General features: G+C 39.8%; 1 protein-coding gene and 1 long non-coding RNA gene across 2 annotated transcripts in view; one reads left to right on the forward strand and one right to left on the reverse strand.

Annotated features, from left to right (window-relative positions):
- Nucleotides 1–9: 9 nt before the first annotated feature.
- fmn1 (formin 1) overlaps nt 10–26,458 on the reverse strand; it is a 36,086-nt gene continuing 9,637 nt past the window's right edge. Inside the window, exons 3-18 of the mRNA XM_034698922.1 lie at nt 21,257–21,365; nt 18,084–18,145; nt 16,879–17,597; nt 15,406–15,544; nt 14,833–14,920; nt 12,609–12,670; nt 12,424–12,512; nt 12,179–12,308; nt 11,920–12,066; nt 10,384–10,443; nt 9,866–9,986; nt 4,963–5,055; nt 2,775–2,826; nt 1,926–2,075; nt 613–694; nt 10–405 (exon numbers count right to left, since the gene is read on the reverse strand). Of these exons, the coding sequence (XP_034554813.1) occupies nt 361–405; nt 613–694; nt 1,926–2,075; nt 2,775–2,826; nt 4,963–5,055; nt 9,866–9,986; nt 10,384–10,443; nt 11,920–12,066; nt 12,179–12,308; nt 12,424–12,512; nt 12,609–12,670; nt 14,833–14,920; nt 15,406–15,544; nt 16,879–17,597; nt 18,084–18,145; nt 21,257–21,365 (2,148 nt within the window). The 3' untranslated portion in view covers nt 10–360. The remainder of the gene's footprint in view (nt 406–612; nt 695–1,925; nt 2,076–2,774; nt 2,827–4,962; nt 5,056–9,865; nt 9,987–10,383; nt 10,444–11,919; nt 12,067–12,178; nt 12,309–12,423; nt 12,513–12,608; nt 12,671–14,832; nt 14,921–15,405; nt 15,545–16,878; nt 17,598–18,083; nt 18,146–21,256; nt 21,366–26,458) is intronic.
- Nucleotides 11,854–15,593, forward strand: LOC117823693. Its single transcript, XR_004633468.1, has 3 exons — nt 11,854–12,108; nt 12,186–12,339; nt 14,858–15,593. It is a non-coding gene; the product is annotated as an uncharacterized LOC117823693 (long non-coding RNA).

Consider the following 26,458-nt stretch of genomic DNA (forward strand, 5'->3'; position numbering starts at 1 on the left):
TCATTTTCTGATTGATGATTTTATTTGTTGTAAAAAATATTGAAAAGATTAACATGTTTCATAATTCATGCAAAAAGGTAAAGGACAAATCTATTAACATCTACACAGTGTAAGCCATATCTTCTGTCTACATATTGCACAAGATTTATTCTGTCTTTTAAATTAACATACACTTTTAGGTAGTAAAATATATCACATAAAGCTGTCAGTTTGTGAACAGAAGAAATGCATAAGACGCTTAAAATATAAAATGAAGACAGACGGTTAAATATCTGTTTGGTTATCAGGGTCCACATCCAGAGGGATCCAGTTTTTGGAGACGGTTGTGTGACTGCAGCACCTTAGCACCTCCTGGTACTCTTAATTTAAAGACATGCTGGATTCTTTCTTTCGCAGTCGCTCTTTCTGTTGGGAGAAAACATGATAGAATTATGGAACTGAAAACTAAGCAGAGAACTTTAGAACAGTAAAACAGAGTCTGCTTTTGTAGGACATATATTGACTGTGGATTAAGTAATATACCTAAGTTTTGATGTTTAGATACAACCTTAGGCAGTCTTAACATTTTACTGTAAATGTAAAATACAGTAGTAGTTCGAGAGTGAGTCTCACCAGGCTGTTGGGGTTGATCTTTCTAGTCTCCACCTTCTTCTCTGACGTGATCCTCTTCACGGACTGCTGAGCCTCTTTTAATCTAGACAAAAAAATATTAAATGTAAGATCTTTTGGTTCATTGATTTGTTCAAACTTTGGCATGCATACAAACAAAAGTACATTTCAAAATAAATCCAGTGAATCAACCATGATATTAAAAAGTTCAGGTACACTTATATCAAGGGTTAAATAAGGTCAGTATCATGATGCCTTCAAATGGGGTCATGATTATTGTGCACAGTAACACCTTCCTCTTATGGCACGACATTGTAAACCGAATGTTTCTGAAAGCTTGAGTTCATGAGTTTTGACTTGTCTGATGACGTTTTCAGAAATGGCGAAGCTCGTGGAATCCAGTTTTATATAAATTAAGTTATTTTTCTTCGTAGTCGTGAAACATATTTAAAATGCAGACTATAATGCAATGTATAAGAGCCGTTTCACAACAACCGATGTAACAGTACTTACTATAATTTACAAAAAAGATAGAACAAATGAAAGAAAGAGAAATCAAGTGAATCACGTGTGTGGTGTTATTGTGGACGGCGGGCGGAATAAAAACACTACGGTTAATCTACCAATCAGACACGTTCAGCATTGCAGGCCCTGCCCCCCAAAATCCCCGGGACCTTTGAAAGTTCTACCCCCCAAAGCAGGGGCTTTTTAGAGGGGAGATTAACTACCCCTGAACTACATTTAGACCCTGGGTCCACCAGTCGAAACGCACGTAGTTCCGGGGTAAAGTTCCTCTGGTCAAAAAAAGCCTTGAGGTTATATTTCCAGCAGCCTCATCTTTTCTTATGTTAGCTTAAATTCGCCAAGTCATCGGTTCATGGCGTCCGTGTTGCAATTGACTAGCGGTGGTGTTGTTGTTGCCACATGAATGCCAAGACTTAACATGACTGCATGACTTTTGGAGTTCCATTTGAAGGCAGCATCAGCACAAGTTTAGTTCAGGCAGAAAATAGCACCTAAAAACGTGAGGTATAGTCCCACTATCATCGATCAGTCATATGAAATACTAAAGACATGACTGACTGATCTTTTCACTAAACATTGGTCAGTTTGTTTCGTTAAAGCTGTATTTATTTACAGAAGCTGACCTGCACATTTATGGTATTTACCAAAAATATGAATCATCCAAAACAGAGATGCAAAACCATTTTGTTACAGTTCACCAGAGATCACAAATGATGATTTATTGGAACTCTGTACTCTAAATAAACGTCCTCCTCTTTAAAAGGAGTGATGGTCAGAAGTGCATGTGTTACCTGTCTTTGGAGATGTTCTTGTTCTCTCTCTTCCACCTGGCCTTGAAGTCGGCACAAAACTCAAACCAGAGCATGAAGAAGTGACCCGTGGTCACCTCCTTCTCTCCCGTCTTAGGCCTCAGTCCAAAGAACAGAACCAGGTCCTGAAAACTGAACAGGAAGTAAACGAGAGGATCGTTAAACATAAAGGAGAACATGGAGGAGAACTTTTAGAGGTACACTACTTGTTACTCTGTTCGAAATCTAATTTAGACACAATGTTACTCATGCAGTCTGTTGTGATTTCTTCTTCTTTACATCCTACATTATTTATTAGAGGTCTTAGAATCCTTTACTCATGCAATGCTTAGTCTTTTTCCAATTTGTTGTCTACACCATTGAACTTGTTTCCTAATATTGTCGTCCCAGTTTTTCAGTTCCCTCTAATAAAAGCTACAAAGGTCTGCTCTTGTCTTTAACTTTATTTGAGTTTGTGTTTAACAAGCTGCATATTGTGCACAGTCACACACAGAGGTCAGCTGCATCATCTGCGATTACTCTCAGAAAACATGACATCCCAGATGCAGGACATTTGATGAGTGTGGCGCACAAAAGTAACTTTTTAAATCAGACTTAGGGACTGAGGGTGATGTATGCTGTTAAAAATATCAGTTATTAAACACCCAGATCCATCACTTTGATTGAGCAAGTTCTGTAACTGTTCTTCTTACTCATTCACAGATTTGCCTCCTACCTGCCTGTGATTGTCAAATCTGGACTTGATGAAGTTTAAACTGACTTCAAATAAAAGCGACTAGGATACATCATAAAGATACACAACAAAATGTACACAATTATAAGATTTCAAACCTTTTATGCACAGTCATGAGCTGATAGGATGCTTCTCCGTGTTCTTTTCGTGCTGCAGAGGAACAGAAAGAAACGGTTTAATATCAGCCATAGTCCTCCCTCCATAAAACACAGTATATATTGTACACTTTTTAATAATCTGTGTGTAGAATCTGATGATATTTGTACTGGTTGGAACACAGAATATGTTGTGAGATGATGTATGTGTCAAACGTGGGGCAGATGATTATTTGCCATTTTCAAAACAGAAAAGACGGCGTCAGTTATTCAGCAATGGAGGACATTATTCAATATGCATGGCCTTCATCACATGTTGTCACCCATCTGTGTTAAATACTTAATTCTGATTGGTCTAACCCCATAACAATGATAATTCAGGGACAGCCTAATCACACACGTCATATCAAATAATCAGTGGTAGGAGTTCAGCGCATTTGACCTCTGCCTGTTGACACTGTGGCAAAAATGTTAGTTTCTGCCAGGCTGGTCTTGAAAGTCAGGAAATAACGAAATAAGTCTTTGGGCGCAGATGTGGAAGTCTTGAGGAGCTACACTGTAAAACTGAAAACTTAAAATTGTTGGCCTGAAAATGATTTTTTGGTTAACTAAACAAAAAATGTTCCATTTTGTTGCAAACTACTTCAAAGTAGGTATCTCAACTACCTGTATGAAGTTTGTTGTGTAAAGTTGGTCTCATTTCATAAGTTAGGTTGGCAAAACTTGAAATTATGGGTTTGAGGCTAGGCTAAATTATTTGAGTATGCTTCAGGCAAAGAACGAGGTCTCCAACTCAAATCTACAGGGGTCTTCCACACTTTCATTTTCCCATCTCTCCTGTCCTGTGTGGATTTTATCGCCCTAAAGGTGAGTATTTTGTTCGAGTATTGTATTGAAACTCCAGCTTTACAGTTGGTCAATTGATGGTGAGTTGATTACCGGTTAATGTAACTTTAATTTATTTATTTAGTTTAATAAGGCATGGTCATTACCAATAGTTAGCCGCCTTGAACATTAGCTAGCTACCTTGCAAGTGGGAAAACGGTGCAGCAACGTGCAGTAACAAAGGTACTTTTTCTGTGCAAACAATAATAAGTTGGCACAACTTTCACTTCTTAGTATGTAGAACTCAAAACTTAAAGTTACACTACATATGAAGGATAAGTTATCTCAACAAAATCGAATCAGTTGGCTGAAATGCAAGACTTCTAGGTAGCCTCAGAACTCAAAAATCTTGTGCAGACAGATGCCTTGAAATTTTGAGTTTTCGCAGATTTTTCGTTAGAAGAGTGAACTCAATACCTGTCATCTCTTATAGAAGACTTATACAAGTGGAGCAAAATCCTGTCCTGTAATTTAGGCTACAACAGGTATTTATCAATAGGTTGATTTGCTCCACATTCCAGTACATCTTCATGAAGTATTATGAGAATACATTTAATATCTCTGAACAACTTCTGATGACGATGATGAGGGTTTTTAAGAAAGTTTTACAAACTCCCTGCACCCTGTCTTCACTATATATACTCATATTAACTTCACATCTTCAAAACTACAAGTAAAGTGTCTTTAAGGATTTAACTGGAGTGAGACAGACAGAGGACAGCTCAGGTCTAACTTTGAAGCTTTGCTTTCACCGGCCATAAAAAGGGACGATATTTAAAATAAAGAACGCTGTGACTGCAAGAAACTAAAAGAGCAGCTCTTTCATTTTGATTACTCATGAAGGATTATCTCATCTGTGATTCAAGACCTCCTTGAAAATGGTCAAATTAACAATCTGACAACATGGAAAGCCCCAGTTATAGTTTCCCAGTGCCGGTGTGTCTCAGTCAGGAGTCTCTCAGTCACTGCAAAATCTGCCTGATCCCTATCTGAGTGTCTAGCCTTTACTCTGAATCCAACCTACCCCCACCACACACACACACACACACACACACACACATACATACACACACACAAACACAAAGATACTGAAGACACTGTGAAACAAATGAAGGACAAAGGTTCAGAGCAGTAATAGAATAAAGAAGACCGAAAGTGACCTGACTGTTACCAGAGATATGCGGGTGCTTGATAATTTCAAACTGAGCCTTTCGTCATGTGTCGTCATTGAGATGGTTGTATTTTTCCAAACTACCAACATGCAGAAAGAACATACATGTTCAAAACAGCACGATATAAGACTCACCACTGAGAACAAAAGCCTCCATCTTGTCCTTAAATGGCTGCAGGTGTTCTTCAGGGGAATCAGAGCAAACCTTCTGCACGTCTTTCTCACACCCTGGAGGGAAAAAAACAAAGAAGAGATGGTCAGAAATTGATTGAATTTCTTTTCATGTTTTGAAAATATTGTTTAAGAGAGAAAGCACAAGTAGAGTGTAAAGAGGGAGTAACACATTGGTAATGACATCGGATTCATAAAATACAAGCTACTTTTTATCAAGATTGTTCTTTTTACATGTCGTGTCTCATTGTTGCATCTACATTTCAGTGTAAACAATGACCACTGCAAAGAAGAGGAAGTCCTGGTCAGGATATCCTTATGACTAATAACCTCTTGGCGTCACTGAAGCTGTGAAACATTGCTCTCCTGTGGCAGAATTACAGAAGATGACAGTAAACATGATTCACTGTAGAAAAAGATGAATGGCGTGAAAGCTCTCCAAAAGTGAAGCCAAAACATTTAGAGCCACCCCTGGTGACAGGCTGCAGTATTAGTCATAAAGCCTGCCTCCTTCATGTTGACAGATGGGACATTGGTTAGACTTCATAATCAAAATACAGGTCATAGATGTATTTCCCAAATATAGTTTGAATTTAGCTAGGACCAATCTCATTAAAGAGAATTATTTAGGGGCGCTGGTGGCCTAGCGGTCTAAGCGTCCCACAAAGAGGCTATAGTCCTCATCACTGGTTCGACTCCCGGCTGCAACCATTTGCTGCCTGTCTTCCCCCCTCACTCTCTACACTCCACATTTCCTGTCTCTCTACACCTACATAGCAAAATTGGTCTGGCCCGGTTCTGGCCCACAATACACTTAGACTCAGCCAACATACTGCAAAGAATGAGGGCCCTTAAGTGGCCCAGGTATAGTTTGCCAGAGACGGCCCACACATGGGCCAGCTTGATCACAACCTCAACCTTAATTGGCCCAGATGCGGCATGGACAGATCTAGGCCTTATAAACCAAGCCACAATCAGGCCAGATGTGTGATGCCATCATATATACAATGCCATCATTGCCAGACCTGGTCCACATCCGGTTGACATACCACTTGCCATGCCAGCAGTCAGCAAGCAGTGCCGGCTTGACGCCAGATCTGGCCCAGACCTATCAGACCAATTTTGCTGTGGGCAGCTGTCCTATCAATAAAGGCAAAAATGCCCAAAAATACAACTTAAAAAAAGATAATTTATTATGTGCATGTGATGTTCATTTAGTAGTATAGTTCTGTACTAGGTGTCCCTGCCCTTCCACATGCCTACGTGGAATGCCAAAGCCAGAGGTGGGGAGAGCACACCTCCCCTCCCTTCCTGTGCATGCATGAGAAGCCAAGGCAGGGAGAGCAGCAGCAAAGACCCCGAGATACAAAACAGAGCAGGCATCTTCAAATGATTGCTTCATCAGTTTCAGAAATCGGGACACTTTTTATAAATCTGATATTTTAAATCAGAGCCTGTTTTAAACTTTACTGTTGCAGCTTTAACTTATAACTCCAACATGGTGTCTTGGAACAGAGACAAAGAGAGAGAGGAGAGAGTTCTGGTTTAAACCAGCTCCACCTGTGCCCGTGCTGGAGGTTATCAGCACCACTTCCTCTTCTGATATCACTTTTAGAGATTCACCCAGAGATGGCGACTACAAACTGTCTCTCTCTCCCCGTCTCTCTCTCTCTCTCTTCCTCTGCCAGACTGCAGCTCCATGTGGCTCTGCGTCCAATCAGTGGATCAGAGGAGCCAGTCTGCAGAGCCAGTCATAATAGAGGCTGCAGAAGGAGCCGAGCCCTGAGCCCCCGGTCTCCCTCCCTTCAAACCCGACGCTCGATCAACATCTACCAGATAAGATTACAAAAGAATACTGTTTTCATTCAGGATTTGTGTAAACTCTGGAGGCCGGTATCTCTCTCTGCATTGTGTGGCGAGCCTTTCTTTCTTTTGTCTGCCGTTCGTGTGTGACAGAAGTTTGCTTACTTCAGACTGAAGAGGGTTATAGACCTCCACATAAACAGAGCGGGGAGATGAGGAGTGTGGGGCTTTCTGATGTGAAACTAAAACAGCATTGGAGGAGTGATTTGGTTTCTCACTGGAGGATAAATGCTTTCTTCAAGAGGTTTAAGAGGTCTGATGATGACATGTTTGGACCAGTCAGTAAATCACAGTGATGCCTCTGTCAGATCCAACAGTGACATAAATCTATCAAGGAAACTAAACACAGTACTCTGTGAGTAAGCAGAAAGACCTCAGGAAGGAAAATCTACATTTCTCACTTCCAAATGCAGGAGGACACTCGCTCAGACAAATTACAAATGCCTTGCACAAATCCTCAATTTCACAGCAACATTCTTTATAAGTGTTACATCTCAAATAAAACTGGACATAAAGGTAACAATAATGGCAAATCTCTGTGCCCATTCACTTTTTATAGGTGTAAATGTAGCCAAAGTAAGCAACCTTTCAGTGTTGAAAAATGAAGCCAATACAGGAGTGCAAAAAAAAAAATGCAGTTCCCAGTGTCCACTTGAGGCTTGCCCCAAAAGCCAAGGCGTCCCCTTCAAGTCCCATGTTAAAATGGCACACTTTACAGCAGAAATAAACATGTTTACAACCTGGTTCAAAAACCAGCTTCAATCAGTGTAGCACACTCCTTTATTCACACACACTGTACAGTGTGATTTTTTTATTTTAACGCCCCTGCTAAGATAATATAAAGGGTAAGACTTAGACATACATTTGCCTTATTAGGGATGTGGACTTAAAGTGAGGACCATTGTAACTGTTTGCCACAATGCTTAAAACCTACCTGGCTTTAAGCATCAGTTTGGTTCATCCTCTGAGGACCATGAAGGGATGAGATTTCAAGACAATCTGAGAAATCATTGTTGTGACTCTTTCTTTTTGGACAAGGGTGGTGAACCAAGCACCTGACAGACCAATCACAGATCCAGAGAACTAAATAATACTAGAGGAAAATTAGTTGTTTTTTTGTTTCAGAACATCTAAATCCTTTGTTTTACTCTGAAACATCAGTCAGGATTGTTCAAAAAGGTTAATTAAATCTGACATTGTATATTATAGTGAGCCAGTTCTAGTTACCCGACCAGTGTGTCTACTGTTTCAGGTAATCAGCTGACAGACAAGTCACAAAAACACCACGGGATTTGTGATTGGTGATTGGTGATTGGTGATTGGTGATTCTTGTGAAGAAGACTGCAGGAAGTTTGCAGTCAAAACATGTGAAGCTAAAAAAGAAAAACACTATTCTAGTAACAAGGACTGTCCTTATATCAATCTGGATGGTCAGTCTGGCTATTACTGATTTGAATAAAAAGAACTAAAGGCCAAGTCTGTCCCTCATGTACAGCTGGAAATTGAAATGCTGTGTAAGCAGAGTTCACAAAATTCAACTGAGCACCATAGTAGAGTGGAGAAGGGGCTATATAAACACAATCTATGTACCATTTTATTAAAATAATGGATGAAATACTGTATTTATAATGTCTAATGTCTAATGTTTAAACGTATAAAACAAAATCTGCATGGCCAGATCTCCTAGCCTCCAGCAGCTGGGTCAGTTTTATCCTCCTTGTCTTGTTTGTGCTCATCACTCTCTACTCTCATCCATACATTCATAACTGATGAACCTTACTGACATAATTATGGTAATTTTATCTGATGTTTATAATAAATAAAGTTTGTTTGATGTTGTTTTGTCTCTGATTTTGTTTGTGACTGAAAGAAAAAGTGTGTTTTAATGGAGGAAACACGAACAGAAAGATGTCTTGAAGGTAATGTAGCCTTTGAATCTCACTTCCCTCAACAGTCAACATGGTTGACTTCAGAGAAAATAATCTGTGTTGGGAAACATTTCATACCAAGTGAACAGAAAACACAGGGAGAGTGAAGACCGACAGGAGCAGAGCTTGAAACCAAGCATGAGGGCAGAACAAAAGCACCCTGCGACGGGCGGTCCAGATTGCACGGTGGTTTGAGTAGACGGGTTGATAAGACAAAGCTGTGTTGAGAGGTAAAGAAAACAATCTGTCACACACATCTGGGGGCCACACTGGAGCCCAGGTGATACAGTCAGGCAGGTTAAGGATCCGTGCATCTCTGCAGAGGCCCGTGCAGATACACCCCAGATACTGGAGGTCTGGAGATTACATAAGTGGGAGGCTATGGTCTCCCTGCGCTGGCGACAGGGGCACAAAGGCACAACGATGGGAGATCTGATGGGCAGGAGGATTAGAAGCTGGATCTGAAAGGCGCCAGGCCAGTATCAGCAGCAAGACTCCTGCTAGTCTCTGAATACACGCACATGCAGCGCGGGCAAAAAACACATGTATACATGGAGGACAACAATGCACTCGCTCACAATCGTACACATGTAGGAAAGAGCATTGTTTCCAATATGACTGGCATGCTGAATGGCGTCATATGTGCACACTTACAGAGAGAGAGGAGAACAGGGAAGAAGTGTACGAAGGAGGAGAGGAAATCTTTTGTTTTGACGTTTTGGCTGACTCGGGTTTGGTCAAAGAAGCGAGCCTTTAGCTCTAAAGTATAAACAGTTTCTCAATGGCTGGGGCCAGGGATGGGAAGCCAGTATGGTGAGATGTAGAAAGGGGAGGAGGAGGGGGGTGTCTGGGATAAAACGATGCCAGACTGGGCCGAGGTTTCGTCTGTGGGAACCGCTAAGAATCAGAGTGATAGAGTTACACAGGCTGCTCGAGGTTTTCAAACACTAACACACAACAAAATGACCACAGGAGCAAAGCATTCCGGTCACACAGTCACATGGATGCTCGATGTCTGACTTTTTTACTGAGAGGGAGCTGGGATGGTTAAAAGCAGCAGAAGTGACATCACATACTTGTCAGGTCTCGTCCCAGCTGTTTCAGGTCTCTGTCAAGTTCTTCAAACTTGACCTGCGCTGCCAGGAAGACGTCCTGCGGCTCAGGGAGAGGGAACGTGCTCTTGTCCGTGCCGGAGTTCTGGTGGATTACAATAAAAAGAAACGATTGCTCAGGGTTGCTGTCAAATCATGACAAATATATCTGTTGACATAAAAAACTGTGAGTGCTTTCACGTCTCTACCTTCAGTTTGAATGATTCAGATTGTGTGTGTGATAATGTAGGATAATAACACATCTCACTTTGGCATTTTAGGGTTACATTTGTTTACAAGTCTGTCCAGTGACTATGGAAGAACAACGTCCTTTAAGCTCAGTTGGATGCACTTACATTACATACATTTTTTTAAATGTGCAGAACAATATAAAACAATAAAAACATTTTCAGTGTGGGAACTTCCATAAGCAACGTCACACACATGCACTGTTAATACTCATAAAACGACAAAATGTCTCACAAAGTATTTTAAACTCATACCTTGTCCACGTTGTTCAGGTAGTATGACACCACGTAGTCCACCAGGCTGATGCGATTGTCCTGAAGAGAAATAAAGAACCAAATCAACACCTTCATCAGTAAAACGCCAAATCTTAAGTGTGTAGAACAATGTTTATTTTACCATTTATAAAGATGTCTTTTATTGTTTCAGATGACACATTTAATGTCATGAAGTGTTTAACCTGATCATCACAGGGTCAGAGCAAAACGTCCTACAAGCTGCAGAATCTACTGAAAGGAGTTTTATGCTCTGGGTTTGGTCTCTCAGGACACACGAGGAGGCCGCAAATATCATGAGCGTTGGATTTTCCCTTGTGTTTTAGCTGTCTTTGTATGCTGTTGTGTTTCCTCCCTGTGTGTACTGTATTCTAAGTTATCTTTTATGTCTTGCTCTTGTTATTAGTGATCCATGTCTTGTGTTTTAGTCTAGTTTATCATGTTTCCTGTTTTATTTTGTAGTTCTTGATCTCTGTGTTTCCATTTCAGTTTTGATTAGTTTCACCTGTGTCCTGTGTTCCACACCTGTGTTGATTACTGTGTATTTAGACGTTCTCTGTTTCCCATCTCCTGTGTATGACCATTGTAAGTCTTCCTTGTGTTCATTAAGTGTTTCCTTGTTTCTAGTGTGTTCTTTTAGATTTAGTTTCTGTGAAATTTGCTAAGGGAGTTTTTGTTTGTTCTTTTATTATTAAAATCTTATTCTGCAAATGGGTCCTCCTCAGTTTTTCCCCATTGTGACAGCAAAGGCTGTATTAAAAAGCCACCTTGGAAGACATCCAATATGGCGAGCGGAGAAGCACCCAACACTCTGATGACAGATTTTATAAACATCCTCACCCCTGCTCGTTCGCTTATAACTTTTATCAGCTGTGATAGCACATCTGCTAGATTTGACCTCTTGCTTAAAAATTTTGCAAGGGGGTCTGGTGGAAAAAGTCCCAATAAAGTAGGGATGAAAAATGTAGCCACTTGCATTTGCACATGCAGTCCACTCAGAAATATTGAGGACATTTTTCAGGAGTTGTGTGCATGTGTGAACACGGCTTTTGTGAAGCTATCAGGTCTCTTGAAGAGAAACAGAAAGACGTGGTGATGGCGTAAACAGAATTTCTGATAATTTCCCTGACTTAGACTTATTATGGGAAGCGTGCATGCATAGAAAAGTATCAACCTGGAATAAGCAGCTGAACAGATGGAGAAAGATTTAACGTATAAAAAGAGGTTTGTATTAACAAAGTCAGAAGATATGACTTCCCAGGGTTAGAAGAAGAAGAGGATGCTCATGATCATTTGGCCCTCTTAAGTAAACTGTCATGTCTGAGGACTAAAATCAAAAGTGATGCTTCTGTGATGCCACCTAAGCTTTTACTGAACCAGGATTGGTTCCCCACAGTACGGTTCCTCCAAGAGAACTAAGTATCCTGAGAGTAAACTTTGGAGAACTCATTGAAAGGCAGTTATAACCCAGCCTCGTATGGAGCTACTACAGTCTTCTCACAGTGATCGGAGCCTCACCCTGCTCTTCACGTCCTTCAGTTTGGGAAGAATCTCCAGGCCGAAGCCGTCGGCTTGACCTCTGACCCTGCTGCCTCCGTTCATGTGGTTCCCCAGAGCCAGCACCAGTCCCACTACGTTCTTCACTTCGTCACTCTCCAGCAGAGCCTTTAACACAGAACACACACACAGGATTTACTACATTTAAAGGTACAGTACAGACAGGTGATACCTCAGACACATATACATATATTAATAAGATGCATACACATGTTCCTACCTGACAGACGGAGGAGAGGGTGTTGAGCTTGCGTTGGATGGACGCGATCCCGTCGATGAAGGCCGACTGGAAGATGATGCAGTGAGCTCGTCCTGCAAAGTCTGGGATCTGAGACAGCTCATACAGGAACCTGGATCACAAACACATCAGCAAAAAGAGGGGTGATGATTTACACACACTTCTACACACAAACACACACACACCGCAGACTTTACACATGTGATTCAGCAGCATGAGACACTCACTGTTCAGGTTTGTCCAGCAGTTTGACCTCCTCTTCCTCTGACGTCTCGTAGTGCTTCTGGATTCTCTCCAGCTCCTCGGGCTGCGCTCTCTGACACAGTCACATAAAACATACGTTAGAGGTTCATCCGTGTAGACATGCACGTGTAGTCAAACTTCAGTTTAAAGTGTTGTATGTAATTCTTACATTTTCATACAGCGCTTCAATAGTCTCCAAGTCCACCACCGAATGATCCACTGTCAGTATGGCTACAAGAAGGAAAATGTGGATTATTAAATCATGTGCATTATCTTTCTGATTTATTTGAAAGTCACATGAGATAATTTAAACTACAGGCTACATAAACACAACCTGATCAGTTCTGGTGATATGAAATTCAATAACCTACATTTACTGTAGGACCATGTAAGGGACAACATGATGATGGCTGTAATTTGTCTGAAGGTTGACAATTATGAGAATGTGTGACATTAATATAATCATTAAATCAGGCTGTAAGTGAATCCAACTGATTTAAAACACAGGCCTTATGACACACATCAGCCTGGAGATGAACACTGACTGACCAGACTTCTGCAGAAGAAGTCAGGTTTTGGATTCTGCCTCAATTATACACACACCTGAAAACATGCAGCACTACAAAGTCAATGGGGAAATATCCAACAAGACATTGTTGGTGAAATATAAAATAATTAATCTACAAATCTGTTGTTGAACTGAAGGACTCTGAAATCTCCTGCTGTGAAGGACAATGAATAATTTCAGAGAGGATAATGTTCTGTCTGTTAAATTGAATGAGTTCATATGGAGCATTTTCACAGCCAGACTGTTTTCATTGTTTTTGAATTCTGATTTGTCTGCTTTAAGAAGAAACTGGTTATTAGCGTGTGTTGTTGTGCTCAACCAGTCTATTATATTTTTACCTTTAGAAATAAAAGAACAGATTCTGCATTTTTTCATATATAGAACAAATAAACAAGTTAAAGTCTGGTTATCTTTTAATTCCTATCTTCAGGATGAATCAGGGTTATGTCCACAATAAGCACATCTGCACTTTAAGAGCAAGCTTGTTTTGCACAAATGCTCCCAAATATATTTTGAGGTTTCACAGATTCATATGAAATGTATATACATATTTTTACAGTTTGTAAGTGTATATATATTGTAGGTATATACATAAAAGATTATAAACTTAGAAAATCTTTAACAACAAATGATTATTGTAAACATTATTGAGGATAAACTTGAGCCCTACTTCTTGAAGCTTGCAGCCCCTATCATAGAGAACTACATAACATACATTTTCAACCTTTCAATTTCATCTGGTACAGTTCCCTTGCTTTGGAATACTGCCTATATCACTCCATTTCAGTGATATAAAAGCATGATATAAAATGCTTGTCATGCATTTTAATGTTTCTTTTATATGCTCGACGTCATTGTAAATGAGGGCTTTGCTCTCAATGATTTTAAAGTTTAAATAAAGATAATTATTATTATTATTATATGTTGGTATATAAAAGTGAAGCTGACTTGATCATAAACAATTAATAATAATGGAGAAGAAGTGGGATTTAATAAGTGTTAATCCTTCCCACTCCTTTTCAGATTATGTAAATAGAGCTTATATCCATGATTATTAAGTGTTTTGCATTGTTTGTAACGTTTTTTTTTTGTGTCTGTATTTTTGTTTATTTTTGGTTGTTATTTTTTTACGTGTTCAAAATAAACTTTTAATTCAATTTAATTACATTTTGGGAGCATATCGCTGCTGTCAGGCAGAAACCTAGTATCTCTAGGTTACAGACATCAGAGCAGCGAAGGGGGCTAATTATTTATAACAATCCCTCCTTATTTAAATAAAGAAGAAGAAGCAACACTATTTACTATATATGTTAAGTTACATAAGTACACAGAGAGAGAGAGAGAGAGAGAGAGAGAGAGAGAGAGAGAGAGAGAGAGAGAGAGAGAGAGAGAGAGAGAGAGAGAGAGAGAGAGAGAGAGAGAGAGAGAGTAGATCAAACATAACTGGCTGCATTTCAAATTTTAATGTTTGAAGTGTTTGCTGTATGTTTTTGTTGATTGTTACTGTTCTGGTTTTTGTTTTTAACTCTGTACAGCCCTTTGAATTGCTCTTTGTATGAATGGTGCTTTATAAATGAACTTGCCTTGCCTCTATATTTATTAATTTTTTCGAAAATTCAAGTTTTTGGTCACCCTGAGTGCCTGTCAGAGGGCAACACAAAATTTTAGCCAATGAAAAGCATTAAAAAGAGCTTATGACTGCATCCTGTTCAGTGCTTTTATAATTTCCTGATAAGCTGCAATTTTGGAGATATTAGGTTTCAACCCGAAAGCATCAATGTGACCAAAACAGTCATAATTTGGAGCCCTGAGTTCAACAACTCACCTAATTGGATGTCTTTCATCTCCAGGTGGAGGCTGGAAATGAGGATGCCGACAGCCTGAGAGCGCTTTCCTTCCAACAGCTTAATGATCTGAGACACACACAGATACACACACACGTAAAATAACAAAGACAAACACAGTTACCATGACCACCTCACCACTGAAAACCTTTAGTGACTCATTAGTGGAGAGCTATTGTGCCGAACAAACAAAAGTCTGAACACACCCCATTAGCCCTTGGTGCCTGAGTTCAGCTCACTGTCTCTTAGCACTCTGATGTCTTATATGTTGCACTAACATCAATGTAATGCAGGTCAGGGAATCCGACCAATCAGAATGTAGGTTGTATGGACACAAAGATAAATGAACAAGACTCTGATTTAAAGAGATTAAAAAGTCACAATTGAATCATTTGATACAGTTAATTTGATCTCAGTCTGATGCTCTAATGCTTATGACAGGTTTAAAATGAACACTTGTTACCCCATCTAGTGGACAAAAGATATAGTGCAACAAATAAAATCTCACAAGCTGATATACAGTATATCTAGTATGAAGTGACCTCTGTGTTTACCTTCCGGGCTTTAGCTCTCTTCTCATAAGCCTCAGACAGCGGCTTCCTCTTGGGCTGTTTGGTGGTTTTGGCAAAGAGATCCTCAAACTCACTGGTGTTGATGTTTGGTTCTTCCAGAACGTTCCACAGTGTGTTGTTACTGCAGAGGACAGAAACACAGAGTTAATTTATTCAGCCTGTGTTTTGATCCTTTTTATCATACTCAATGAACGCTGTCACTTCAGTTTGGATCAGGGTTCAACTGCAGACTGAGGTGATAGAACAGCTCCCTGACAGCACAGTCAGAGCGCCCCCTGGTGGCTTGCTGCAGTAAAGGTTTTACAGCCTGCCTCATGTGTTAACAGATGGGAAATGGCTCAAATTAGAGAATTAAAAAACATATCAGATACTCTTTTATCAAAGTGGAATTATGCTTTTTGGTGGGCGGGGCTTAGCAGGAGGCAAAACTTTGTAGGCAAGTTGTGTGTTGTATTGTTTTTGACACAGGTTGTCTTGTTGTGTTGTTGGGAGCCAGAATAGAAGGAGTAATAGTGTTTTCAAAAATGTAATTCTACCAACTAAAGAACTTCATACTGAACTAACCCTGAAACCATCTATGAGACCTTCAGCTTGTGTCTGCAGAGTCGAAGGCCACATTTTCAGGAGTGCACTTTAGGAGTAGTGTTTTGTTACGTCAGAGTTAGGATAAGGATCAGTTCTTTTAGATATGGGGGACATTTGATGTGAATACATTTAAAAATAAACTGGACCCAGTGAATTTGCCTTCTGGTTTTGGGTTGAAGCCAGTTAAGTGCTTCATACATGAGGCAGCTGTGTGTTTTGTGAGGACACTTAAAAACAAATCTACAGAAAGAATTATTAACAATATTAAGAGACTTATGGTGAGTGTCTGACGTGAAATAATTACGTTACACACTAAAAACATGGTTGCACAGTAATAATGCTCAACTAGGCGAGCACTAGGTGGTGCTGTTGCAAGTAACAACAATCTTAGAATTGCAGCCCTAGAAATAGGATCTTGAATCTGCAGCCTCCAGTTCTGTCATTATTAAAAGAAGGGTCTAGAAATGTCACAGTTTGTAGGATCAATAGTTGAGGATGTAAAAATATTCAGTGATATAAAAGAGATCATTATAGAGGAGCAGGAAAGACTGAATCTTTTGACATTCGTGCCAAAATGCATGAATGTTGAATGTTTATCATTTTTTATTGATTTGCCATTTAAATTTGTCAGATTTACTTCAGTCTTTATAGCTTCTTAAATTTCTTTGGATAGCTTTTAATCCCAACTATAAAGAAAAGAATGTAATTCTTTAATCCTACTGTTTTTTTCATACATTGAGATACAATTCTTAAGGATTAAGCGCACTTCTTGGCCCTTTAAAGACAGGTAGAATCCATATCATAATCCATAAAGGCACAGGTTGTATTTGAATATGATTTATAAATTGATGCTCTTGTCTCTTAACCTACTTGTTGTCCTGGATCTGGATTCTAGTCCAGTACAGAGGCCTCATGGGTTGGGAGGGCTCCACTGCTGGCTTCCTGGGAGGTTTATCAACCATGAGTCCTCCACCTGGAGGAGGTGGTGGAGGAGGAGCGAAGCCTGGCATGGATGGAGGAGGAGGAGGTGGTGGAGGAGGAGGAATGTTCGACGTCTGCATGTGGTTTTGAGTTGAAGACGGACATGGTGGAGGGGGAGGAGGAGGAGGAGGAGGAGGTGGAGGAGGAGGACCGCCTGCTTTGGTTGGTAGTGTTGTCTGAGAAACAGCAGGGTGTTGTTCTGATGGAGGAAGTGGAGGTGGAGGAGGAGGAGGAGGAAGAAGAAGGTCAGGTGCTGAGGAAGACACAGCACTATCCTTCTGCCCGGCCAAGCTGAGGCTGATAGAAGCCAGGTCCAGCTTTTTGGGGTTGACCCTCTGCGGCTGAGGGCTCAAGCAGACTCTCCCTGCCCCCTCTCCATCCTCAGACGTCTTCACGAACGTCTCTCTGTCGGTCTGGACGCAGACTGTGCGGAAAGACTTATGAATGAAGTCGTCTCCTGTTGAAACAGCTGCATCTTTAAGTTCACCACGACGGCGACTCCCGACCTGAGCGAGTTCAGCCTGCAGCTCGGACAGACTGAGCTCCAGGTGGGACACCCGCTTCTCATTCTCCTCCTTGCGCTTCTGGAGTTCCAGACCACAGTCCCCCTGAAAAACAACATCCATAGACTCACTTTTTTACCTCTTTCATAATGTAATTACGTTCAAATAACAGGACTTGGAATGTTATTGCTTTAATAATGCAAAAAAATCTCTTTTAATCTCCCAAAACCACAACCTTCTTACAGGGATGTTTGTCCTGGAATTAAATGATTGGACAGTTTCACTCTCTTGCTGTAATCAATAACTCATTACATGCTTCTTACCAGGGAAGTTAAATTTTTTTAGGAGATGATGAATTAAAAAAATCTATTTTAAAAAATACAATAAAAAAATAAAAACCAGTTGGTGCGCTTTGGACAAATTGAGGGTTGATTTTTACCCCATTTGAGTTCTTAATGCTAAGCTCGATTCACCCCTAGAAGCTTAAAACTTCATACGTACTCTTTGTAAGGAAGTAAAAGCTAAACATTTAGATTCATATTCAGCAGCACACTACACGTTTTAAAACCTGAGTGGATCCTCTTTACTGACCTGTAGCTTCTCCAGCTCCTCTTTACATTCTCTCTTCAGCTGCAGCAGAGCAGCCTGGTGCTCTGAGAGGAAACAGAAGAACACAGATGAGAAAAATAATCATTCAACAACAGCTTTGTGATCTTTATACACCGAATCTAATGTTCATTATTACAGCTTTGTTATAACAGAGTGTTTTCCATGATTACTAATCAGATTAAACACGTTTTATTAACCCTCCTGTTATGTTGCGGGTCAATTTGACCCATTTTAAAGTTAAAAAATCTTAAGAGAATTGTTTAAAATATTTTTTCGGTATGAAACTTCTTCTGCTTGGCTTAATTAGCGCAATCAATATATGTAATAATTTATCAGCAACACTTCATAAAACAATAATAATAATAAAATGCAAAATAAAATTAACAAAAATCTAAGTCATGTAAAACTATTGTAATTATATTTAGGGCTTTCCAATGTACATTAAAAAAAAGTTTTAACACAAAATTTCATAAAAAACAAGTGAGTTATCCTCATTGAACCATGATCTGTGAGAATTAAAAAACACCATTGCACTAAATATTGATTTAAATGGTTAGTAATGGAGTTAATATTGAGATTAAAAAATGTTTATTGGGATTTTTTGGGTTCTGACACTTTTGGATCATTAAATATGCCCCGGGTCAAATTGACCCGGGAACATTATTGCTGTCCCTAACGAACATAACAGGAGGGTTAAGTAGGAGACTACAGTGGTTCAGACTTTGACCACAGGGGGGCAGCAGAGCCTCACATGAGCTGCTTCAGACACAGCTCTCTGCTGGTATCTTGGACGACCTATCTAAGCAAACATTTATCTAACTTTTGACGACCGGACTTAAAAAGATCAGCTGGAAGTTTATCACCGTCATCTTCATTACTGTATTTACAAGAGGTGTCTTCTCAGGAAGGTGGGTGTGTACACAATGATCAAATAAGCTTCCATAATCATGGAATTATTTCCATATTTCACATGCAGTGTTTTAATTTCTGTTCTGAGATTATTCTACATTCAAATACGAAACGAAGCTCGATCATTTGCATGTATTTAAGAAAGATATACGTGATCTTGGAGGTCTTTTAGCTCTACATATTTTATTTTTAATGTAACACAATGTTTGTTTTTGAGTTGGAAGTTGCACACTCAGACCAACCCTCCTTTAGGTATCTATTCAACCTCATTGAAAAAGCAGAATGTCCTTCTAAGAAGCGATTAGGGATGGGTACCTTTCACATTTGAACTGATACCCGGTACCTGGAAATCGGTACCGGTACTCACCGGTAACAATTTTCGGTACTTTTGCGTGTGTTTATGTGGTAATAAATGTTAATTTGTTTAATAATAAAATCTCTTTTTTTTTTAATTTAACATATTTATTTCATTTAACATGAAATTAACGGAAACATTATTATATAGGTGATTAGATATACTAGCCGACACGTGCTCGTTGCTCTTTCGGGAGTTTATCAATGAACACACGTGAACGCCTGCAGAAAGGAAAAAGTCAGTTGTCCGTCTCTTTATAATAACATGACACTCAACTTACTTGTTGGGCATTCACGCACACAAGAACGGTTATAAACAGGGCAGGTAGTCGGAGCAAGAGAGCTCGTCTCAACCATAGACTGTAAATAAAAACTAAACTTTAATCCACCTGCAGTTCTGCCTCGCGGTCAGTGCGCGCGCCCGTCAGCTGCAGGCTCCGTTTGGCGCGCTCCCGCGCAGATGCAGAGAGCAGCGACGTCCACCCGATCAGCCTCTGACTTTATTACAGGGCGAAAGTATAAAAAATCGCCTATCCTTCAACTCCCTCACAGTCACAAGGATGCGTTTAGGTACCGAAACATGGTACCGTTTGATTTGACATGAATCGGTACTCTGCAGTACCGACGGAATTCGGTCGGTACCTATGAAAGTACCGAATTCGGTACCCATCCCTAGAAGCGATGTAATTATACAATAAATTGTTATAATTTTTTATTATAAGTCATATTTAAATGGATGAATGCATCCCAAATTTATTCTGGTGGTATATTCTATGTGGCCACTTTATAAGACATATGAAAGTCTGCTTTTAAGATGTCAACAATGGCTTTTTAAGTGATTACTCAAACTTTCAGGTGACATAATGCAAAAATAAAAGTCAAGAGATCCTAATTTATTGTCACATGATTCTCCTGTGTGCACACTGTGGACACACGCAGACAGGGTGGAGTTGTGTTTACAGTAGCAGTAGAGCTTGGTATTACATCCACCTCATGATATAACAGAGCAAACACTGATACTCCGTCTACTGCTCCTTCTAAAATCAATATCTGCCACCTGTTCAGAATAAAGTGTCCAACGTTAGCGTGTATTTCTGTTTTCATCTTATAGAGGAAGATCTATTAGTCACTGAGGGGCTTTTTTTTCCTGTAGTTTCAGCAGTTCTTTGTAACTCTGCTTTGTACGATGACGTATCAGGGCCCTTTATTAAAGACATCATTTAATATTTCTAGAATAAAGTCGTAAGTGTATGAGAAATGTTGTAGATTTAGCCTACAGTCAGTCTCTTTGTTATTTAAAAGAGGAAGATCAGAGGAGCTGTCATCTCTAAAATTATGAACTTGTAAAGTTATTCTTCAGTTTAGGTTTCATAGATAACTGAGTGCTTAATATTTTAGCACATTCTCATGAAATACACACACGTATCAGTGGCCTGTGATAATATTTCATAGGGGTAATTGCTTTAATAATTCTCTACATATCTAAGTTCATTACCACAAACAAAGAGGATGGGAAGCCAATTTAAAGCTAATTTAAAGAGTTAACTTCAGTATGATGAATATTTTTAACTACGACACAAAGGGCTCCAAATTGTGACCATTTTAGTTGCATGTGTTATCAAAATTTTATAATAATATTAATTATAATTGATAAGACGTGAATAGTGCTTTTCTACGTAAACAAAGACGATTAAATGTAGTGCAAAAAATAAAATAAAATAAAACAGTCATTCTGTGTGACCTAAAAATATTTTTGGAAGCATTTGTGTTCTAGTCATTTGCTTGCTCAGACCTAGAACAGCCCTTAGTTATGCTGCTATAGGCTTAGACTGCCATGGGAGCACCTGTGCTCCAAAGTAAGCCCTGTGCATAAACATGTTTTTGTAAGGTACCTGCTTCTGTGTACTTCAGTCCAACTTTTTCCTCCTTGAGTGGCGGCCAGACGGCTTGGAGACGACCGGGAGTTCGTTCTTCGCCTTCTCCTTGGGCGGACGCGTCAGACTAGATGGAAAAAAAAATAAGAATTTAGTTAGAGTTATAACAGAAGCAGTCACAGTTAGAGTTTTTACATCTTGTGTAAAGGACTGGTGAAGAACTTTACATCTCTTAAATAAGAACTGAGATTTATTACTGAGTCTTGATTCATACTTTGCACTCAGCTGAGTCTTTCTTCTCCTGACTCTTAGTGGAGGCTCTCTCAAACAGTGCCCTCAGCACATCTCTATCTGCTTTCATCCTCTTCCTGATCGCTTCCAGGTCAGCTTTATCTGCTGGATCCTTCTTCAGAGGCTTTGGGGTGAAAAAAGCTTTGAACGCATCAAACGCGGCCTCTGCGCTGGACACTGTCGGCGACTTGGGGGACTCAGGCATAACCTCTGCATCCTCCTCTGTTTCCAGCTCCTTCCCCTCACTCTCCTGACCTTCTTCATTCTTCTCTACGGTGTCACCTTTGTCTCCTTCCTCCTCCTCCTCCTCCTCCTCCTTTTCCTTCTTCTCTTCTTTCTCATCCGCTTTCTTCTCCCGGCTCAGGAACTGGGAGATCTGGTCCAAGAAGCTCCCTTGAACTTTGGCGTCCCATCCTTGCTTCTCCCCAAAACTGTGCCTCCTCGCTCCTTTGATCTGGGCTACGGTGTCGTGTGCCGGCCCGACGACGCCTTTCCTCAGGACCCTCAGGCCGCTGAAGAGGGCGGGGAGCTGGATCTGCTTGTCCGCAGAGGATCCTGGGGAGAAGGTGGCTCTGGTGATGGTGGATCCAGGCAGAGGGTTTTTGTCTTCTGGTGTTGTAAAGATATTTGGGGAAGCTTGCTTTCGGCTGGAAGGATGGTTGGGTTGGACGGAAAAGTCTGGAAAAAAATCTCTTTCTTCATCTTCATCTTCCTCCTCATGTTCTTTATCTTCTTCTGTGCTGTCCTCCTCAGCACCAGACCCTTCCTCTTCTTCCTCTTCTTCCTCTTCTTCCACTTCTTCCTCCTCTTCTTCTTCAGATTCAAAGCAGGATGAGTCCTCCACTGTCGGGGTCTCTTCTGCTCCCACCTGCTCTGTATCTGCTGGTTCTGTTCGTGTCAACGTGATCACAACATGTTTGGTTGGACTTGTCTGACTTTTCCCAGAATCCTCAGGGTGTAAACCTGCATCCTCATTGATATGACTTGACAAAAACTCTTCCTGGTTTTGAACATTTTTGGTGTCTTTAATTCTTTTCAGGTTGTCGTCTCTTGATCCCTTCTGGCTGGCACTAACTGGTGCGACAGAGTCATGATCTGGTTGCAGAGATTCGTTCAAAGCGAATTCCTTAAGTGATATTTGGCAACCCTCTTTGCTGCAGCCATTCACTGCGTCACTGTGTTCATCTGGCATCTTGCTCCGCTCTTGATTTGCTGCCAGTGTCTGATTCTCTGCGACTGCAGCTGCATTCTTTAGGTTCAAATTATTCCTCTCCTTCTCTGTCATTTCAGACTCACTGTCTCCTTCTCTTGGAGCATTAGACAGAAAGGTCGTCTCTTCTTCACGTGGCAATATAACATACGAAAAGTTTTCCCTGTTGTCCTCAAGCACGTCTTCAAAATCTGCATCCACATTTTTCTTTTGGTAAAAGATCAGCTCAGGGTCTCCTTGCCCAAAGCGTTCGTTTTCCTCATCTTTGAAGGCTCTGAAAAACTTCCGAATGGCTTGTTCTTCCATTTTCGAGGAATCAGATGTAGAAAGTAAAAGTGGTGAAGTTATCCAGACAGAAAACTCTTGCAGATCTTTTCACCAGCATCAACAAAGTGGCTGCAAATGCTTGTATTTGATGTTAAAGTGCAATGTGTTGTCATTTCATGTCCGAAGCACACCGTTAGAGGAGGTGTAATTGATGTTTTTGGCAAATGTAAGGCATGCAGGAAAGCCGTAAAAGAGAGTCATGCAGCTTGCAGAAATATAATGCAGAAAATGTTTCCTTGAGTAAAGAAACTTCTGAAAGTCCGACCTGTTTCCGATCCAGCTTGTTGAAAAGACAAAGATGTATCCTTTCACTGCTTAAGCAGCTCCTTCACGCCTTACCAGAGAACTCAGTTTCCAAAGCTTTTACTGTCAGCAGCAGTTAGTCACTCAGAGTGACCAATAACAGCGGAGAGATCCACAGAGTAACGGAAAAGTGCACACTTTCCAGCTCCAGGCTCCATGACTCAGCTCCACCGCAGCTCCAAGTCGCAACCACATCCGAGCTTTCCCTCCTTCAGCTCTGTCTGCTTTCTCCTTCAGCTCCTCTTTTCCCCGTGCAGGAGTTTACAGAAGCTTCCTGCAGATTGTCACGGTGTAATTGGGAGCAGATGGTGTCCCCAGTCCTCCGATCCTGACAACACCCTGACAGATCCGTGAGCCATAAGGCGAAGGAAAGCCACTCTCAGCAGATGGAGGGAGGAAAGGAGGGAGGGAGGCACACCACACCCAGAGGTGGAGGAGGGTAAACAGGGCTGCCAGAGATCACTGGTTAAACGTTTGGCCTGTAAATCCACAATGACGAGGAGGTCCCTCTGCTCCACTGTAGGTACAGCTCGACACACGGCTAATCTGAAAGTCTTAGTGGGCTCAACCCCAACTTCACTGTGCTGTTAATCAGCTCACTGTGAACCCAACATGCTGTAAAGCTTAATGAGATTGTCGGCAGTAAAAGTGTATGTCTTTGCCTTAGTGATATTGTTTGGGATCCTTATTCATTCTGATATTTTAGATTTCACGCATCATGTGTGTTTAAAGCAACTTCTGTTTGTGAAACCTGCCTTGCTCTGACATTTTTTGGGATATCTTTGATACAGATGTGAGAAGAATAACAGAAATATTTTGACATTGAAAAAATAAAAAATATTGATTTTTAAAATGAAATTTACAAAATAGAACCCCAATTAGAAAACAGTCAGGACTGGGGCATGTTTACTTTTGTGTTGCATCACCTCTTCTTTGAACAACACTGTAAATATCTGGGAACTAAGGGGATCAGTTACTGCAGTTTTGAAAGTTAAATGTTGTCCCATTCATGCCTGATATAGGATTACAGATATATGACAAGTTGGGCCTGAAGGAAGGCCAGTGTAGCACCTGGACTCTTCTACTACAGAGCCATACTGTTGTAATACGCGCAAGATAATAATACAAATAATAATGATGATAATAGTAATAAAAACAATTTGATAATAATAATAATAATAATAATAATAATAATAATAATAATAATAATAATAATAATAATAATAATAGCAGTTATAAAAATAATGATAATAATTAAAAATAATAATACTGATAATAATAATATAAAAAATAATGGTAAGAACAAAAAATATATAATAATAATAATAATAATAATTAGAATTAGAATTAGAATAATAATAATGCTACTATTATTATTATCATTATTATTATTATTATTATTATTAATAATTATATTGTTTTGTCTGTTGTCTTTCACCATTTTTGATGTCAACTTGATTTTGTCATTACTGCTTGGAAAACTATAATTTGTATTGGTTATGGAGAAAACAATAAATGATCAATCATTGAAAAAATGCAAATTTTGTCCCTAAGAAATTAGGTGATAGAAGCAAGAAAATTTGATATGAAAAAGGTAGAAACATTTAAAAAAAAATGAACAGTAACTACCACAATTATCATTATCATTGTATGTAGTATGTAATAAAATATAAAAATTAAGGTCCACTGCTATGAAATCAAATTTACTTATTTTAAACCTTAGTTTAAAGACAGACCAAGTGATATCACTTTAAATAAAACATGTCAAAAAGTTTAATTTAATATTTTCAATATATGAGCACAAAACAGGGACTTGATGACTTAAAGCTTGCCATTGCAATTATTCTTTGCTATAAGAAGTGACACATCTTGTGTTTCTTATACGTATAAAGTTTTCATAAGTCTTCAAACATTCTCGTCCCTTTCTCACGCCTGTGTTTTTTGTAATTATCCGGCTCCACCTTTGTTGACTTTGATGTGTCATTATCACAACTAGCAGACGTAAGTAAGTGACAGATCATATTGAGATAACATTTTACTGCATGTCAGCACACTGTGTACCTTTACTCTGACATTACTGTACTCAGACACGCCTGTACCCCGCAGACTGCCGTCTTAACTGGTTACACTTAATCTTATGGTTCTTAAAACATTCCTGAGGAGGGACACTGGGACCTTTATGTGAGCTACGTTTATGTAATGGAATGAATCCAGATAATCCCATGCAAAAGCATTAGAATCAGAGCAAACACACCAATGTACACACCAGGACAAAAACACTGGACTGTGTCAAGTGTGACGACAGCAGAAATACAGCCAGCATCATGTGCAGTGGAGTGAAAATCAACTTACTATAATACAGCGTCAATGAATCAAATACACTCTATTGAATGGTTACAGATCTTAACTCACTGATTAACTACCGACCAGCTTCTGACTGGATGTTTAAGTGTTGTCTGGATCCACTTCAGAAAACACTGTTTTCGTTAAGTTTTGGGAAATTTTGCGACTTTAAAGAACATTTTCTGAGAGACAGAACAAGATATTGTGTAGATGTTGGTGCATAGTATGGTTTTATTCTAATAAAGCTAATTTGGGGGAGATTAGAGCAGCATCAGGGTAGATATGGTATAAAAACTAAGGTCCAGCACTGGTCTGTACCAACCATGCGCAATTCCAAACATGGATTAGTTTGAACATATTTTCTAAAATGAATAAATTGACACACTACTAACATTTTAGGGCTTGCACCAGCTGATATAGCTCCAACGTAGGCAGATATTACAGCCCAAATCCTACAACTCGCTCTGTGTGGTGTAAAGTCCTCTGTTAAACATCAGTTCTAATGGTTTATTGTTTGGAGAGATTGAATAACTTGAGAGGATGAGGATGAGCTGGGGGTCATGCCAGCTATTCTCTGAGGTAATTGCTTTTAGAAAAAGTGGTGACTTTGATTTGTGTTCACTTTCATTTTCCATCAGCAGAATCAATTTCATCTGCACAGTAATAGAGTACCATTATAATACCACTGTAGTTGTTCATTTCACTGTTATTTTTCACCGATTGTCATAATGCTATTTGTAAACACT

The sequence above is a fragment of the Notolabrus celidotus genome, chromosome 13, assembly GCF_009762535.1.
Source record: "Notolabrus celidotus isolate fNotCel1 chromosome 13, fNotCel1.pri, whole genome shotgun sequence".
NCBI lineage: Eukaryota > Metazoa > Chordata > Actinopteri > Labriformes > Labridae > Notolabrus > Notolabrus celidotus.